Source organism: Salminus brasiliensis, chromosome 18 (assembly GCF_030463535.1).
Source record: "Salminus brasiliensis chromosome 18, fSalBra1.hap2, whole genome shotgun sequence".
Taxonomy (NCBI): Eukaryota; Metazoa; Chordata; class Actinopteri; order Characiformes; family Bryconidae; genus Salminus; species Salminus brasiliensis.
In genome coordinates this window covers 18,532,912-18,550,344 of record NC_132895.1, presented here as the reverse complement: position 1 = coordinate 18,550,344, position 17,433 = coordinate 18,532,912, and the positions used below count along the sequence as shown (strand labels likewise).

At 42.1% G+C, this 17,433-nt stretch overlaps 1 protein-coding gene across 3 annotated transcripts; it reads left to right on the top strand.

Annotated features, from left to right (window-relative positions):
- Window positions 1–1,197: 1,197 nt before the first annotated feature.
- pafah1b1b (platelet-activating factor acetylhydrolase 1b, regulatory subunit 1b) lies at window positions 1,198–16,286 on the top strand. 3 transcript variants are annotated; one of them, XM_072661638.1, is made up of 11 exons: window positions 1,198–1,349; window positions 5,718–5,991; window positions 7,527–7,611; window positions 7,793–7,867; window positions 8,058–8,264; window positions 9,585–9,753; window positions 10,244–10,346; window positions 12,387–12,615; window positions 13,183–13,284; window positions 13,438–13,594; window positions 13,936–16,286. In XM_072661638.1, exons 2-11 carry the CDS (start codon window positions 5,960–5,962, stop codon window positions 14,007–14,009), a joined length of 1,233 nt encoding a protein of 410 aa, XP_072517739.1. In that variant the 5' UTR covers window positions 1,198–1,349; window positions 5,718–5,959; the 3' UTR covers window positions 14,010–16,286. The 3 variants fall into 3 exon arrangements, with proteins under 3 accessions (XP_072517739.1, XP_072517740.1, XP_072517741.1); XM_072661639.1 differs by lacking the exon at window positions 1,198–1,349 and adding an exon at window positions 1,456–1,556; XM_072661640.1 differs by lacking the exon at window positions 1,198–1,349 and adding an exon at window positions 1,872–1,894.
- The last annotated feature ends 1,147 nt before the right edge of the window (window positions 16,287–17,433 follow it).

The following is a 17,433-nucleotide window of genomic DNA, read 5'->3' as shown; positions in this document are numbered from 1 at the left end:
TCAAGTCAAGTGGGTTTTATTGTCATTTCAACTACATACAGAGTACACAGTGAAACAAAACAACGTTCCTCCAGGACCATGGTGCATACAAAACACAAGTGCAACACAAACAAGTGCGGACAGACAACACAACACAGTACAGACAGAGAATAATAAATAATTGCCGGTAGTGTGCAAATTATTCAGTGTGTAATAAATATTGAGTCCAGTGAGGTAGTAAAGTTATTTGTGCAAATGCTTGTGCAAAAAATGCTTCCCATTTTATCTGGGGTAAATGGTTAGAGAGAGAGAGAGAGAGAGAGAGAGAGAGAGAGAGAGAGAGAGAGAGAGAGAGTGCATGTAACAGAAAAGACATCAGGTCAGAAGTTGAGTTGAGTTGAGAGGTCTGATGGCTTGGGGGAAGAAGCTATTGCAGAGTCTGGTCGCGTTGGACCGGATGCTGCGGTACCTTCTTCCTGATGGCAGGAGGGAGAACAGTCTGTGTGAAGGGTGGGTGCTGGTTGCTTTGCGGATGCACCGGGTGGTGTAAATGTCCATAACGGAGGGGAGAGAGACTCCGATGATCCTCTCAGCTGTCCTCACAATGCGTTGGAGGGTCTTGCGGTCAGAGGCTGTGCAGGTCCCAAACCAGGCGGTGATGCAGCTGCTTAGGATGCTCTCTATGGTCCCCCTATAGAAGAGGGTGAGGATGGGTGGAGGGAGACGGGCCTTTCTTAGCATTTCTTAGCATTTTCTCCTAGCATTTGCCAAACCCAAAGTTGTCCATCAGACTACCAAAGCTCCCTGCGCACAGTGGTTATAGTGGATATATATATATATATATATATATATATATATATATATACATCCTTTATTGCACATTTTGCTGTTCTGTTCTTTGCATATTGCTACTATTTGCACTTCTCGTAAATGCTAACTGCATTTATGTGCCTTGTAATTGTACTAAGCAATGGCAATAAAGTTTAATCTATATATCTATAATGACATCAAGCACAAATTAGTCACTAAATTTGAGGGACTGGAATGAAGCTGGGTCGATTGTTCCTCATAAATATACGCTAGACAAAAAAACGCATTCAGAAAACCGCAAATCTGTTGATTTTTGTACCCGAGCCCACTGAGCAACCGCAAATGTAACTGGAGGTGAATCGGTTGACTCAATAGGGCTGCTCCTTAAGACGCGCGCGCCTCCCGTCGCTCTGTGCGCGTGGCCGAGTGCGCCGCAGAAATCAGGGAGGAGAACCGGGCTGACCGAGCCTGAGGATCGGAAGTGACTCGCTGTACACACTTACTTGTTTTATGTATATTTTTAATCCGTCTGCATTACGAGAGACACTTCAGAGAGCAAGGTAAGGGATATGACATTTGGACGTTTGTGTCAGGCTGGGGTAAAATCGTTAAATCGCCTGTGCTGCTGAACGTTTTGCGCCGTCTTGCCCACTGTGTATCTCAAAATGGCGGACAGGCCGTTAGAGCAGAACGGCAGGGTGTGAATGTGGCCGGTAACGCTGGTGCTGCACTGAAAAAACATGCCGCTTCGATGCAGAGACCTCTGGGTGTGTATGGTGGTTATAAGCAGGTTTTTATGAACTCGGGGGGGCTTTATCTGGATGCTTTAAGATGGTAAGACCACCCGGCTGCGCTGCGCTGTTTGTACTCGTAAACTAGCTAGCTAAGGCGTTAGCCTAGCAGCATCTCTGTTGGCCAGTCCCGTCCAGAGGTTGCAGATCCAGGTCCGGAAAGTAAGAATCCACCACAGGATTTTCCCCTGACTGCCTGGGTGGCTCTGCTGCAGCGCAGCCACTCAGGCCGTTGGAACAAAATCCGGGGTGGATTTCCACTTTCTGGACCTGGACTAGCTTCGGTTCAAATAGTGTTAGAGGACGAGGCCCTGGTACGTGTTTATTTCTCTTTGGCTTCAGCTTGACAGGGTTACATGCCGGCATACCGACATCGTAACGACCTGAGACGCTAACGGGCGTACCTAGCCTGCCTGTGTGTATAGCCATATTTTGGGTGTGCCTGTTTTGCCTCTTTTAAGGTGGGTCTGTTGGTACCCGGCTTGTGTCTCGCAGTCGGTTGGCTAACTGGCTAGCTGAAGCTCATGTTGCACGGTGGGAAAGCAAGGGCGTGTATCGTAGGTCTGACCGTTAGCTTCATGATTTGCTTAAATTGCTGTCAGTTAGCACGGCTGGATTTGCCTGTTGTGGGGCTGGGGCTGTGGCCAACTGTCTAGAAAACCCAAAAAAGATTATGATGATCTGACAAATCGTCCAGGACTCGTTTGTAAGAACGTCAGAGGTAGCTAGCACTAGATCTTGTTAGCCCAGTAGACTAACGTTAACTGTCCTGAAGGCTGCTTTTTGTGCGCTATTCCGTTCACATCAGCATTATAAGTGATTATCTGTAGAAACCGGCGCTATATGAGGACATTGAGTGAATGGGTGTCGCCTAGCTGTGTGTGTGGAGCTCAGCTCTGACTGAGTTTGAGATTATTGAAGTTGCGTTGTGCATGTTTAGCAGTGTTTCCAGTGCCTCCTGATCCAGCACTGTTTATAATGTCATTTTTCTGCATTTAAGAGGTGACTGTTCATAGATGATGGAGTGAACAGACTCGTCCTAGGCCTTAATAATAAATGCCCAGCAGCCTAGGCCTAACATTAGCTTTCCCTTTTGCTAGTTTTCTAATATGCACTGACGTTTTATTTTTTAAAGCACCCTCTTGACCTTCACACCTGGGCTTTGACCTGGACACATGTAAGCCTGTTGTCAGGTTAAAGAGCCAGTTGGGTGATGAAAGTCTCCATTAGCCATGTAATCTTGCTGGGTAATCCAAGTGAAAATGGCGTGATTCTCTAAATCGTTCACAGAACAACTAGAAACAGTTTTTCTGAATAGTCTGGAAATCTAGATCTGCATTTGAGATTAAATTGTTGTAATCTTATAGTACCTCATTCTTTGGATGCTGCTATGCCTTTCGTGAAGGCATGGCTTTTGTTTGTGTGTATGGGTGTGAGGGTGGGTATGTTTGTCCCTCTAGTGATTCACGCTTCTGTGGATGTGTGTGGATGCTTATTCTGTGACCAGCCTCATTTGATTTGCTGCTCAGCTGTCTGTCTTTGGCCTTGCAGGCAAGCACACTTCTTTAAAAAAAAAAAAAAAAAAAAAAAAAATATATATATATATATATATATATATATATATATATATATATATATATATATATATATATTTATTGGGCTTATCCTACCTCGCAGAGTGAAGCCTGGCCAATTCTAGGCCTAATCCTCTCAACCCCACTTGAGAACTTCAGACAGTGAAATTGGTGCTTCTGGCTGTCAAAATGAAAGCCTTTACTTGCTCTCAAAAATTAGTGTGTCAGGTATTTCTGGCTTTTGAAAAGGTTTTGGAGGGCTTTCCTAAACTATTTTTCTGGGAAGGTGAATCCTTTTCGGATGAGGTGGAAGTGGGACTTCAAAAGGGTTTGCTGACCTGTAACAATAGTGTAACTCCATATAGCACCAAATACTCCCTTTTGGTGCTATATGGAACCATTTAAAAGAACCGTTAACTGTGGTTATCCTATTGTGTTGAAGCAAAAATCTGAATAAAATGTGGATCTCAGAGGACTGGCTTAAATAACTATATACTAGATGTTCATCATGAAGAAAATTAATTGAAACATTTAAAGGGTTCTTTGAGTCATCATGGTTCTTTACTAATTAACCCCTTTTTAAGGCAGTAAGCGTCCACAGGGTGTATCCTGCCTTTAACACATTAATAGTTCATCAGTGTGAAACGTTGATGAAGCCGAACGTTGCAGCACTGCAAGTTTTTGCTCTTACAAAATGATGCTGTCCTCATAAACAAGCTGATCATCTGTTACCTGATACTGATTTGCATATGGACTGAGAGGTAGATCTTCTGGATCCCATTACAGCCACTAAAATAGGTTTATGATTGTGGATAGTGGTACTCACGTCATCCAGTTGCACCATTCTTAATGGAAATAGTGTATTGACTTACATTTAAGAGCCTTCTTAGGTTGGGTGGAGTGGACAGAAGCTTGCAATCCTTATGCCCAGATTTTAGTGCTTGTGTCGGTACGGAGTTACTATTAAATAGTATGACGTTTAAGCTACTGTGGCATGCATGCAAATAATAACCAGAAAACCCCTAGATTTTGTAATGCACCAGGAATTTAATGGAAGCAAAAAGGTAGACACAATGACCTGGTTTAAAAAAAAAAAAAAAAAGCTACTGCTTATGAGCATAAGTTGGGCCCTTCCCTGAGATCATGCCAGCCCTTGTCTGTCTGTCCACTTGCATTCTAGTTCCTCATGCCTCTGATAAAGCTAGGAAAGCTATTCTAAAGACCTTCCCTTTTCAGGCTTTTGCTTGTGACTGCATACCCTTTCAAAAGACCTCACTGTAAATAACCTCCATGCAAATAGAGTGACAGATGAATAATACAACAGGCACTGACGCTTCACACTCTCACAGTGACAGACTGACTCTGAGACATTAGGATTCTCATCATGGCCCGACTAGGCCCAGTGCTTCTTTTAGTCTATAGAGAACCAAGGCCAGTGTTTTCAATGGGGCTGTTACTATCCACAGGCCTAACCTGCACAGCTTTGCCTGTTGCAGATAAAAAAAAAAGTGATGGGAGTTTATTCACCATGTTCAAAGATCACAGCTCAGCACCACTAATGGAATTAAAGACCAGCAATAAAGATTTATGACTGGTGAGCAATGAGATCATGCATAGTCAAAGGTCATTTAGGTGCTTCCAAGTACACAGGTGTTCATATAAACAATTAAATGTGGTTCAACACAGTTTTGTGTAGACCCTTTTGTGAGATGGTTGGGCAGTGGGTGTTTTGGGGAGATTTTCTATCTTCACGCTTTTCCATCGTGTGCTATCTCGGCCTGCTTCACGGCTGCCATTTGAGTGTCAAATTTGTCACACTTCTGAGGATGGGTTCACAGCTCAGCTCTTCTGGATAACCTTTGAGTTCAGAACATGGACATATGTCTCACAGATTTCTGATTGACAAGATTCAGTCATGTTTGACCACACCTGATTTGGACAGTTTAACAGATATTTGACATTTATATTTGTGGATTGCTTTTAAAAGCCTTTTTCCCTGTTTCCAGTGGCATGGCTACTTTGTTTGTGTTTTGTCTGTCTGCTCCAGGCCAGATTAGATAATTTTCACCTCCACCAAGCTATTCTAGTGAGCTTGCTCCAGATTATAGAGGATATTTGTGGCCTTGCTGACACTGAGGGGATTACAAAGCCATGTCTCTCTCCTCAACCCCACTCCACCAACAGTCCGCTTCTTTATCGTCTGGAGGTCTGTTTTCATAGACCACCATGTCCCCTGGATTAGCTGAGATGATTTAAGCCCCCTGTCTCTTCTGGTGCCTTCAGTCTGGCTGCTTTGGAAAAGCCGCATGGAGGGCTGGTTGCAGGACCTTGCACTCAACGATTGCAGTGGCAGTGGGGTACACAGGTCTTTCAGTTTGCAACAAAAAGTGTGTACCGAGATGAACGTGGCCTATCCACTAATTAATGAAATCCTTCTTATCCAGTCTTATCTTTCCCGTTGCTGTGACTGGTGGACTTCAGTCAGTTATCTGGTATCTTCAAGGTGAACAGCATTTGTAAGATTTCAATGTCTTGATTAACCCCTCATTCTCTCTCTTTCTAGATGAAAGGAAGATCACGCTGTTGAAAGTCATCTGTTCAGTTCTTCTCTGCTGTCTAGCTTAAGGAAACGGTGTGAACTGAGCCTGTGACTGGAGAGCTGCAGGTGCTGGAGTGACGTCAGCCCCTGAGCACATCCCCTCCTCCCCAGTGTCCGTCCTGTGAGCAAGCTACTGAACGTGCTGAGGACCGTCCACAGGCTCCCTGCCTGGGGCACACGCATCGCCCCCCCACACAACCACCACCATGGTGCTGTCACAGAGACAACGAGATGAACTGTGAGTTCTAACAAGTGGAACCCAGCATATGGCAAAGCATACGCTTTATTCATCCGTCGGTGCTTGAATGGGATGGGCCCCTTGGGGGTTGTGAATTGAGATCTGTCTGTTCTTTAAAATAGTTTGTCCTCGTAGTAGTCGGAGTTGTTTGAGACTTGAGACACTTGAAATCCACTGAAACAAAATTCTGCAATCCTGTATTTCTTTTTAACAGCCCTAGTGAACAATGTGTTGCACAGAGAGCATGGCTCGGTCCCCTTGGGGCTTCATACGACAGCTAGTTAGCTTTAATATTTCATAAAGCCTTGTATGAGGGCGACTCAATCAGTTGATAATTGTGTGACCAGCCTGGTCCTTTTTTAATGCTTCAGTTGACACGAGACTGCTATTAAGCGAAAGTGGCAATGGTGACTCAGACATTCTTTAATTTTAGTTTCAGGCTAATAACCCTACACCAAGTGCTGTATTAAAATTTTAATAATAATATTGGTTGATCTGTTGTTCCATCATGTGCTGATGTTATTGGCGGAACCATGGATTATTTAGAAATAATCTAAATAATAATTCTGTATTCCTATTTTTGTTTTTGGTGTATGGTGGGATGTATGGTATGTGAAGTAACTGCATATAAGCTATTGTTTGGCTTTTATTGTATATCTTTTTTTAACATGACAGCGTTTTGCAGATGGTCTGTTAGGGCTGCTGTTGGAAACTACTTTTCCTAATGGCTGAAATCGGTCAGTTAGCCACTGACTCTCTCCAAAGCTACAGTTACCAACATCAGAGAGAATAAGGGTTAGGCAGGGCTCCTGACATCACTGGCTAAATTTAGCCATGTGGCCAGCTCATAAAATATTCACCATCATCTCAGAAGTGAAAAGCTCATCAATGTAATGATGGAATACTGGAAGACGTAGGGTGTGGGTCTGTGTGTCTGTCCATCTGTCTGTGTTCGGTTCGCCATGTTGGCTAGTGCCAGCTTTTGGCTGCATTTCCCGCTGTGTCATTTGAGAACATTTCCATCCTCTTGCTGTGGGCTGGTAACTATGACAACAAGTGCACTGTTTTTCCTCCCTCCTTTGCTTGGTTAGTGTAGCCTGTATTTTTCGTCTGTTTAGAGGTGGAAGGTTCAGTTTGGTAGTGTTTTCTTCTTCGCATTGTGGTCAGCTGTCACAGGCTACACCAGGAATGCTGATGCAGCACTAAGGCTGCTCCTGTGTCTCCTGTAAAGGCTCTTTCACTATTTATTTATGTTTTTTGTAGAGCTAATGCTGCATCAGGTATCTCTTAAATTTATTCCCGGTTGGAACGCTATCTAGCTTGCAGTTGGTTTGAGAGTCCTTGAAACTATGTCGGTCAATACTTGGATCAACAGCTGAACATAAATCAAGATTGACTTTTGTTTTCCCCACTGCTAATGATGTTCACTCTGGTAGTTGCCACAGTTAGAGGTTGTCATCACCCAATATCATATGTCGTGACTTGTTACCATGTCTTTGGTAGTGTGTGCTGAACAGAAGCTCTTGTCATTTCAGAAATCGAGCAATAGCGGATTACCTCCGTTCAAATGGCTATGAAGAGGCCTACTCTGTTTTTAAGAAGGAGGCAGAGTTAGATATGGTAAGATCAGTTCTTGTGAATTTATTTTCCAAAACGAATATTGAGCCTAGTCCAGATTTTAGCTTAATCTCTGTCTGGGGAAACCAACCTCAGTTGATCCTCCAAGTTTTGATCACTTGTCTCTTTTGCAGTATATAACATTTGTCATCATGTCACGCTCTTGCCCCTTTCTGGCTTGCAGAATGAAGAATTAGATAAGAAGTATGCAGGCCTTTTGGAAAAGAAATGGACCTCAGTCATCAGATTACAAAAAAAGGTAAGAAATTTTACGTTATGTTGATCTTGTGTTTTCATGTGAGATACCGGAGTGTACAGATTTACAGTGTAATCACTGAAGGTGTGCAGTTCCATATGAGATGATGAATTACTATGCATAATGATTAGATATGCATATTTTAATTCATAATAATCCTATTGTGAACATTTGTGCTGCATTGCTTGTTAAGGTAATGGAGTTGGAATCCAAGCTAAATGAGGCTAAAGAAGAGATCACTTTAGGAGGCCCTGTGGGGCAAAAGAGGGACCCCAAAGAATGGATCCCACGCCCCCCAGAGAAGTATGCGCTCAGTGGCCACAGGAGTCCTGTCACACGTGTCATCTTCCACCCTGTCTTCAGTGTCATGGTCTCTGCCTCAGAGGATGCCACTATTAAGGTGTGTGTGTTTTGTTTATTGTACATTTTCGCTGTCTTCAAAATGGCAACTGGAGAAGAAAAAACCTTCCAATGGAGGTCAATGTCAAAAGAACAAGTACCAGATACCACAAATTGTTCATATGAAAAGTGGTAAAAAAAAAAAAAAAAAAAGGTTTTGTGTTTAGGTTTTTGGATGACTGTGATATTGTCTGTCTTATTGGGATTGGCTACTGTAAAATAAAGACGTTGTGTGAGGAGCTAGATGGTGGAGAGAGAGGGAGGGAGAGAGGCTGGTGTGTTTGCGGTAAAGCCTCTTCACCATGTTTGATTCTTACCAGAAGAACATACTCCGTCTTTTGTGCTGAGTCACTGACCGTCTCCATGGAGAAATCGTGATGCGCTAGTTGCCCAGGGCAACAGCACAGCCAGCAGTTCTGTGGGCACTGGTCCCCTTTCTCCTCTTTAATTCGTTTAAGGTTCATCTCTTTCTGGATTTTTGTTTCCCTTCATCTATCCAAGCATCAGTTTATCTCTCAGGACCAGGCCAGACAGATAGGTCACTGCTGCTGTATCTGTTTATATATAGTGTGTGTTTTTGTATAAGAACACACCCTATAGAGACTCTCTAAGCTTTGCCTTTTGCATTAGCTGCACAGGCTTCTTAACCTGCCTGTTCTGTGTTGCAACATGCAGACATTTCTCACCAAACAGCCTTCTTGGGAACAGGGACTGCTTGACCCCCCCTGAGGCTTTGAGACCGTAATCTGTTGCAGGCTTTTACAAGCTGCATATGTAATGTTATGGAGGGGAAAAGGTTAGTTGGGGAGTCTGGGGGTAATGTGGTTTTGTCATGCCTGAGCATACTTTGTCATCTGTCAGATGAACTCTGTTTAGTTACTACTACAACTTTAATGCCATTATGTCTTCTTCAGTTTCTGACATTTACAGTCCCGTTGTCAATATTGTCTATTCTGTCTTTACAACAATTGGTTTCTTTGATTAAGCAGAACAGTAGAAGCCAGAATACCTTCAGTGCTTTCACGAGTGTATTTGCTGAAATTACTGCTTCTATTATTACCAATTTTCCCATAATTGCTACCATTTAAGGATAATGTCCACTAGCCATTGCAGCTTTTAAGGAAAGTTCTGCTGATGGATCTATGAATTTAACTTGAATTGGTATCCTCTTTACTTTCACGTATCCAATAAACATACTCTGATTTCAACTCTTATGGTGCCAAAACGCTTTATTAAAAAATACAAAAATAAAAGATAAGGATGAGTATGCTAATTGTCAGCAGTTTGACAGCAGCTCAGCTTTCTCTGTGTGTGCATGTAGGTGTGGGACTATGAGGCAGGAGACTTTGAGCGCACTCTGAAGGGACACACAGACTCTGTGCAGGACATCTCCTTCGACCAGACTGGAAAGCTACTGGCCTCCTGCTCAGCAGACATGACTATTAAACTGTGGGACTTCCAGGGCTTTGAGTGTATCAGGACCATGCATGGTGAGGGAACCACACTGATTACATGACGTCATTTAGTTCACACATTGCACAGCCAGTGTTGAGGTCTTTTGCAAACTGACTTCCCCTGTCATAAGTGTCTATAGATGATCTACATTCTTTGTTTAAGATCTGTGGGTTTTAAGGATTGTCTAAAAATAGAGCTGAAGACTGTTTGGGGCAGGATTAGTAAACTTAAGGAGACAGCTTTAATCCTTCCAGTTACATAACAGGGAACCCTTTTCTCAGGTGGCTTAATTAAGTTGGTAATTACGTTAACCACATGTAACCTAAATAAAGCATGCAAGATGTTCTCTTGTAATGCTTCTGAATGATGTGTAACCTGACATTGAGTTGTTGCAATTTAGGACATGTTGAATATTACCCAGGGTTCATTCTGTTGTATAAGAGAGCGTGTTTTATTTGATTCAGAAAGGACAAATGTGTTCTTTTTCTTTAGATTTGTTAATTTTTTTTTCTTCCCCAATCTCAGGACACGATCACAATGTGTCATCAGTTGCCATCATGCCCAATGGTGATCATATAGTATCTGCCTCAAGGGATAAGACCATTAAAATGTGGGAGGTGGCCACTGGGTGAGTAGAGAAGACCTTTGTCTTATTAGACCAGTGCCATAGAGAGCTGATTGTGTAATGGAGTGAATAGTTTATCCAGGAAGAGAACGATCAAACTGCTGTTACTGCACACTCATGATGCTGAGTAGCTATGATGGGACATGGTTCTGAAATCCTTCAATTATATGAAAACTGGGTCAGTACTAAGGGTGCAGCTACTCATTTGTTCAGGTGCATTAAAGACCCATTTTGGAGCATCAGCTGTTCAAGTTTTATAGCGATTAAAGAGGATGCCACTAGCCAAGATCTGACATAGCTGAGTAGTTTTTCACTTTTCCACAGATGTAGTAGGCAGTGTTGCCCTGTGGTCTTTTTTTTTTCAGGCTGTGCTGAATACTGGATTATTATTATACTTAATGATTAGGGCTCTTTCCAGTTCTATATTAACAGGAACGCCATGTCTAGTGCATCTTTAGATTTGGAAACGACTTTTTATTTTAATATTTTTTAAAACAAAGTGTGTACTGTAGAAAATGAGATAAAGCATACATGAGCCAGTTACTAACAAAGACTTTTAAAAAGGGGGGAAAAAAACATGAATTTAAAAATAAATCCAGAAATTAATAAAAAAAAAAGAGAGAATTTTGTTTTTAGCTTACAAAATCTGAACACTCAACAGAGAAGCAGACAGTCACAGAAACAATACACTTTGCCAGCAACGTTGTGTTGCTTTTTTAGAGTAGTAGCTTTGCACATTTGAAAAAGCAGTTTTGGTGCTGCTCTCGGCTTCAGTGTCTATATCTCATCTCCACTGGGTGGCATGCAAGTTAATTCATCTGTCTCGCTACTGTCTGAATTGATGAGTTTATTGCAATTGAGTAGTCTACTGACTAGCTAAATAAACAATGGCCGCCTTTTCCAAAACAAGAAGATACACCCCACTCGCAGCTATCGAACTGATTTACTTAGTATACTTAGATACTTATCTTGTTCAGCTAATCACAAGGAATAGTGATGTGATTAAATATTCATGTTTTCCATGATTCTATTCCATCAGTAGTATTCATCGTGTTGTAAAGATCAGCTCCCTTAATCATCAGATTCATCTGGATTACAAATGAGTTTGTTCTAGCCAGTAGTTTGTGAACCAATATGCTGTTAAATCTAAATGTATTTATTAGTCAGCAGATAAGGTTTGTCTGTTGGTGTAAGTTTCTACAAGCTTTGTACTGTGGGAGTGATTTCTGCCATTCTGGCATTCAGGCTGCTTTGCTTCAGGTTGTTCAGGTTGTTTTGATGGAGGCAGCAGTATGGACATTCAATAAGCGGTGCAAAAGTTCCTTCGCTGTCCAATAAGAAATGGTGACTTCCATTCAAAGTTAAGAAAAGTTTTGCCTTCTCCTGTGAAGTTAATGTAAAATAAAAGTATAGTTTAAGTTATGTGGAGCATTTCTATTGGTCTTTTTATTCAGAATTGTACAGTGGAAAAGGTTCAAACCATGGATAAAAGTAAAAAAAAAAAAAAAAAAAAGGGGGGGGGGATATGTAGATGCACATTTTCATTGGACAGCTGCTATGGTTGTGGTAGTGTTCAGTTTGAAATGAGGTAGTGTTTCCCCACATCCCCACATTCCCCACACCGTAAAGCATTTTACAGGTGATCAATTGAAAGTGGCAGCACTTGAGCAAAAATAGTTTAATCGTACAAAATAGTTTAATTTTTTTGGCAGCGAGTAAGTAACTGTGTTCCCTTCATCCCTTAATTTCGTTCAGTAATGTGTTATTGATCCTTTGAGAGCTGAATTGTTTTTTTTTTTATTTACTTTTTGAAGCCTTGTCTTTGGTGCCCAGTGCACTGCATATCCTTAGTCAGCATTTGAGATACTGATTTTTACTGCAGAGTTCGCAACCTGAGTTGTGTTCATCTTTGCATTGGTTTTCTGTATTTATGCTGTTATTAGACTTCTTATTTGTATTGATTTCATGATTTATGTAGTGAAGCAGGAAGATGAGACACTGGAGTAATGAGATTTTATTTTATTTTTCTGTGCCATTTTGTAGTTATTGTGTGAAGACATTCACTGGCCATCGGGAGTGGGTGAGGATGGTGCGGCCTAACCAGGATGGCACACTGTTGGCTAGCTGCTCCAACGACCAGACGGTGCGCGTGTGGGTGGCTGCCACCAAGGAGTGTAAAGCCGAGCTGAGGGAGCATGAGCATGTGGTGGAGTGTATTTCTTGGGCACCAGAGAGCGCACACCCCACCATACTGGAGGCCACTGGTTCAGAGGTTTGTGGGGGTTTTGTCATCGTCAGATAAAGTACCTGAAGTAAAAAAAAAAAAAGTTAAAGGTATTGATGGACCTTATTTACACATTTAAGTTAAAATCAGAATGGTTGCACAGCCTACTTTTCTGTAGAGAAGTAAATAATGTGAAGTATGTAATATGTTCTTAACCACATGGAATTGTCTGTTGTGAAACAAATGAAGATCTGGGTGTGTTTAGAGCAGGTAAGGACATTATGTATATGTGGGCGGAGAAAGGATTGGGGACCGTTTAAGTGTCTGTTAGCAGTGTTGTCCTAGCATCTCCATTCTAAACTAAAGAAGAAAACTTCAGGTATCAAATCTCCTGGCTGAGCGACTACATCATATACATCATAATCATATTGATTTTGCGTTAAGCTTTTCCTGTTACCACTATATGCTGTGGTAATATTTATGATCTGTTGGGGATGCCACCTTTGTCTGGTACAGTTTTTGTCCATTACCAGCAGTGTGTGTTTTTTTGTTTTTTTGTTTTTTTTTGTGCGTGCTAATTATGGTATCTTTTTCCTTTTCCTGTGCTTCCTGAAGAACAAGAAAAGTGGAAAGCCTGGTCCCTTCCTGCTGTCAGGATCACGAGACAAGACCATTAAGATGTGGGATGTCAGTACTGGCATGTGCCTTATGACACTGGTAAGTTAACCTTGGCACCTTATTTGTATATTTAAACCCGAAATATTACCATTTACAACAGTGTATGAACTTGAAACTTTACTATTTACTAATAACAAGCTGGAGTTTGCACAGACACACACTCATTTTCTATGTAATGTTACTCCTGTTCAGGTTGGCCATGACAACTGGGTGCGTGGAGTGCTCTTCCACCCAGGAGGAAAGTTCATTGTGAGCTGTGCAGATGATAAGACCTTGCGCATCTGGGACTACAAAAACAAGCGCTGCATGAAGACCCTGAGTGCCCACGAACACTTTGTTACCTCTCTGGGTAAGATGTACAAATTCCCTACTGCCTAGCAACACAAAAGCAAGATGAGTCTGTTTGAATATCACTGTAACTCTACCTGCTTAACGCTGTTCAAAAATGGTAGAGCTGTGCCTCCAGTTGGTATCGATTAATGATTCATAGCTGTGCTAACATACAGCACCAGCTGAAGACTGAGACTATCAATGCTCTTCTTATCCTGCACATACAGCATTCCCAGTGTAATGTGCCTAGTAACGATTGTTTGAAGCGTGTTACTGTAATCTTAAAATCTAATCAATTAATTAAATAATAAATGAAGGAAAACTAGAATACTGATGGCCATCCTTTATTTCTCCCCACAGATTTCCACAAGACTTCCCCTTATGTGGTGACGGGAAGTGTAGATCAAACAGTTAAAGTTTGGGAATGCCGCTGATCTCCCTTTGGCAGGCCTCCCTGCCCTTTGCCCCTTCTCTTTACCATCACTCTTCCCTGCCCCGACACTTGTCCTTCAGGATGCACTCATCACCATGGCTACCACCCCATCCAGCTCTCTTCTAATGCCTATTGTCCTTTTATGTAAATTATTCTGGATGTAGTTTGAGCTTATTAAATGTTACACAAGACACCCTCACAAGGAGAGGAAAAAAGTAAGAAAAAAAGAAAAAATGTACTCTTGCATGGTAATTCCAAAACTTGTATACTGTAAAAAAGCAATTTGCTTACCATCGTCTAGAAGCTACCGTTAAGGGTTTAAGAGCACTGGTGTTGCTCTGGCATCAAGCATCTCGTTACAGAAGGCAGAATGATCCTGTCTGGGGAATTCAAATACAGGGCACTTCAAATATAGTCAGTCTCACTTTCTGTTTTTAGGTTTGTTTGTTTTTCTTTTCTTTTTTTTCTTTTTTTTGGTATTGTTTCAGTCCCCTCATTAAACAGTCAAACAGCTTGGTGCTTCATGAATTACTATACACCACCCCTAGTTGCATGTGAGCACTCTACCCCACCCCTCAGCTTTCGGTTAACCCAACAAAAGCCTGACTGGATACGTTGTTTCCCCCTCACGTCCCTAAAGGACCCATGTTGATGCATTTTAGGTGCTAAATGCGATAGTCATTGAATCTAGTGAGGGATTTTAACAGACAGGAAGTCTGACATTCAGTGTGTATCTAGCTCTTACCTGGGAGGTATGTCATGCACATATATACTTGCCTTACCAGTTTACCTAAAGTATGGCTTCAGTTTTTTGAGTCACTTGCCAGAGAATTAATGCCTTGCCCAAAAAAAGAGGCAAGATATAAAGATGAGTCAGCAGTATGAACCGGTTTGTTCAAGTGCACTTGTTGGAAGAGGTACATGGTGTGTGTATGTGTGTAAAGCAGGATTTAAACTTCTTCCTTCTTTGATTCTTTTTGTGTGTTTGTGTTTGTGTGCGCGTGTCATCACCTCTTTTCCTCACCAATTTGTTTCATTATTTGTCCAGACTCGATTAAAGTCTAAGGGATAAGAGAATTCCACTTGCCTCACCGCCCCCTATCCCTCCCTCAAAAGCTTGTACCAAATGGGCTAATGTGCATACACCCTCCCTCTGGAATATGTAATGAAATAATCAAAGCAAGATTCTCATAGGGACTGTGACTTCCACCATGTATAAAAACAGCCATCTGCAGCTTCATCCTCGTCTTCACTCCCACCACCACTGATGGCCTTGAAGAATCACTAGCGAACTAACCCTAAACATTCGCTCTCTTGGGTTTTCTAGTTGGGAAACACGTCATCTTTAACAATCCTCAAAGTGTAACGCAGATTTTTACACCCACCACCGCCCCATTCAAGTTGTTGACTGCATGATCATATGTGGTCGGTCGGTCTGTCTGTTTGTCTGTGGTTCCTCTAAAGGTGTTGCCATTGAAGAAAGCTTTTTAACATGCTCTTAGTGGTTCTGCTCTGTGTCGTTTGCTGGATGAGTTACCAAGTGAGGCTCTTTTTGAATCAGGAAGGTTGGTGAAACAGCCAGTAAACTGTAAATTTGCCCTGACTCGCCTGCAGAGTCTGACTGCGGGTGGAAATGGGAAGATGCCTCCAAGGTAGACCAATGAGTGCAATAACTCTAGGATGTTCTATGTTCTAACTGTTGACAGACTGGTGTGTATGTGTCTTGTGCGCACACTATGAACACATGTAAGGAAGAAAGCCTTTATGGTGTGATGGAACTGAAGGAGGTTATAAGAAAAGAAGGAAAGTGTACTGTTTAACATCAATGTGGATTAAAACCACCTCTCTGAGTTGACGATAGGACGGAGAGGCAGCTTTTAGCAAACTTCAAGGGGGTTATGTCAGTGGTTCACGCAGCTGTAACTGTTTCTAACAGCGGTTGTGTAGCCTAGCCTCTACTATTCCAAAGCTGTGTATGTAGTCTCAATGGATGTGTGAAAGGATATTAGAGCTTCTCTGTATGTGCAGTAGCTTTGTGCATCCAGTAAAGCTCAGAGTCCCATCGTTTGCTCTCTATGCCTTGTTAATATACTGAAGTCCCCTTGACGTAAAAACTTCATTCTGCTTTTTGTGATCTCACTGTTCTCTCTCACACACCCACAAACACACATGCACACACTCACACATACACTCACAAAAATATAAATTGTGTACCAATATATCTGGATGTCATTGTTTGCAACATAATTAAGAGTAATAAAATGTAAATATAAAGCAATATCCTTGTACATGGTTTTGTATGCTTTCGTTTTTGTTTTGTAAAAAAAATTGCTCTGATTGCATGAGGGTTCAGTTTCTTGGATTGTGGTTTCAGCATCAGAATAGGAAGGGGGAATGAGCACAGTCATTTTGAGCATGGCAGGACTTGGCGCCAGACAGCCTGGTTTGAGTATTTCTAACTGCTGATTTCCTGGAATTTTTAGGAAAACTAAAATTCTTGTCAGATTACTTGAGATGTGGTTATATAAACACAGCAGGAGTTAAGGGTGGTTGACCTCACTGATGAAAGAGGTCAACAAAGAATGGCCAGACTAGTTTAAGTTAACAGAAAGGCTACAGTAACTCAGATAACCACTGTGTAAGTGGGCCTTGAGGTGGACTGGGCTACAACAGCAGAAGACCATGTCTGGTTCCAGTTCTGTCAGCCAAGAACAGAAAGCTGAGGCTGCAATGGCCACAGGTTCACCAAACTGTTAAAGCTGAAGACTGAAAGAAACAGCCTGAACTGATGAATCTTTAAGTTAGAATTTGGCACCAACAGCATGAATCCATAGACCCAATCCTGTCTTGTGTCAAGTCAGCAGTCGAGGCTGGTAGAGACTGTCTAATGGTGTGAAGAACAGTTAATGGGCACCCTACTTTGGACCTACAATACCAGTCAACTGCCGCTTGAAAGCCACAGCCTATTTGAGGATTATTACTGACCATGCCAATCCCATACTTTGCTGCAGCAGAGCTGCCCAGGCAGATGGAACAAAATCATTAGCCGGGTGAAAATCCTGTTTCTCATGGTTTGAAAGTCCACTAGGAGCCTTTTGGCAAACCCCAAGCAGGCAGTCATGTGTCTTTTACTAAGAAGTAGCTTCCATCTGGCCACTCTACCATAAAGGTGTGATTTGTGGAGCTCAGTCAAGACAAGACAAGACAACCATATTTGCCCTTTGTGACCAAGAGGAATTTGGCTTCCACTTTTATCCCATCCGTGCAGTAAACACACACAGTGGACAGTGAGCACACATGCCTAGAGCGGTGGGCAGCCATTTCTGGGACACTGTGGTATGAAAAATGCAGAGCTCTGTAGCCCCATCTCTGAAACTCTGACCTTCAGAGAAAGACAGGCCAGTTATTGGCCTGCTTCCTCTAGA

What these genes read in the sequence shown, in the direction of transcription:
- pafah1b1b (XM_072661638.1), top strand. Translation starts at nt 5,960, where the DNA reads ATGGTGCTGTCACAGAGACAACGAGATGAACT. An exon ending in TCATCAGATTACAAAAAAAG is followed by an intron (nt 7,868 to 8,057) that starts GTAAGAAATTTT and finishes TTGCTTGTTAAG; the next exon opens with GTAATGGAGTTGGAATCCAA. An exon ending in ACACTTTGTTACCTCTCTGG is followed by an intron (nt 13,595 to 13,935) that starts GTAAGATGTACA and finishes TTCTCCCCACAG; the next exon opens with ATTTCCACAAGACTTCCCCT.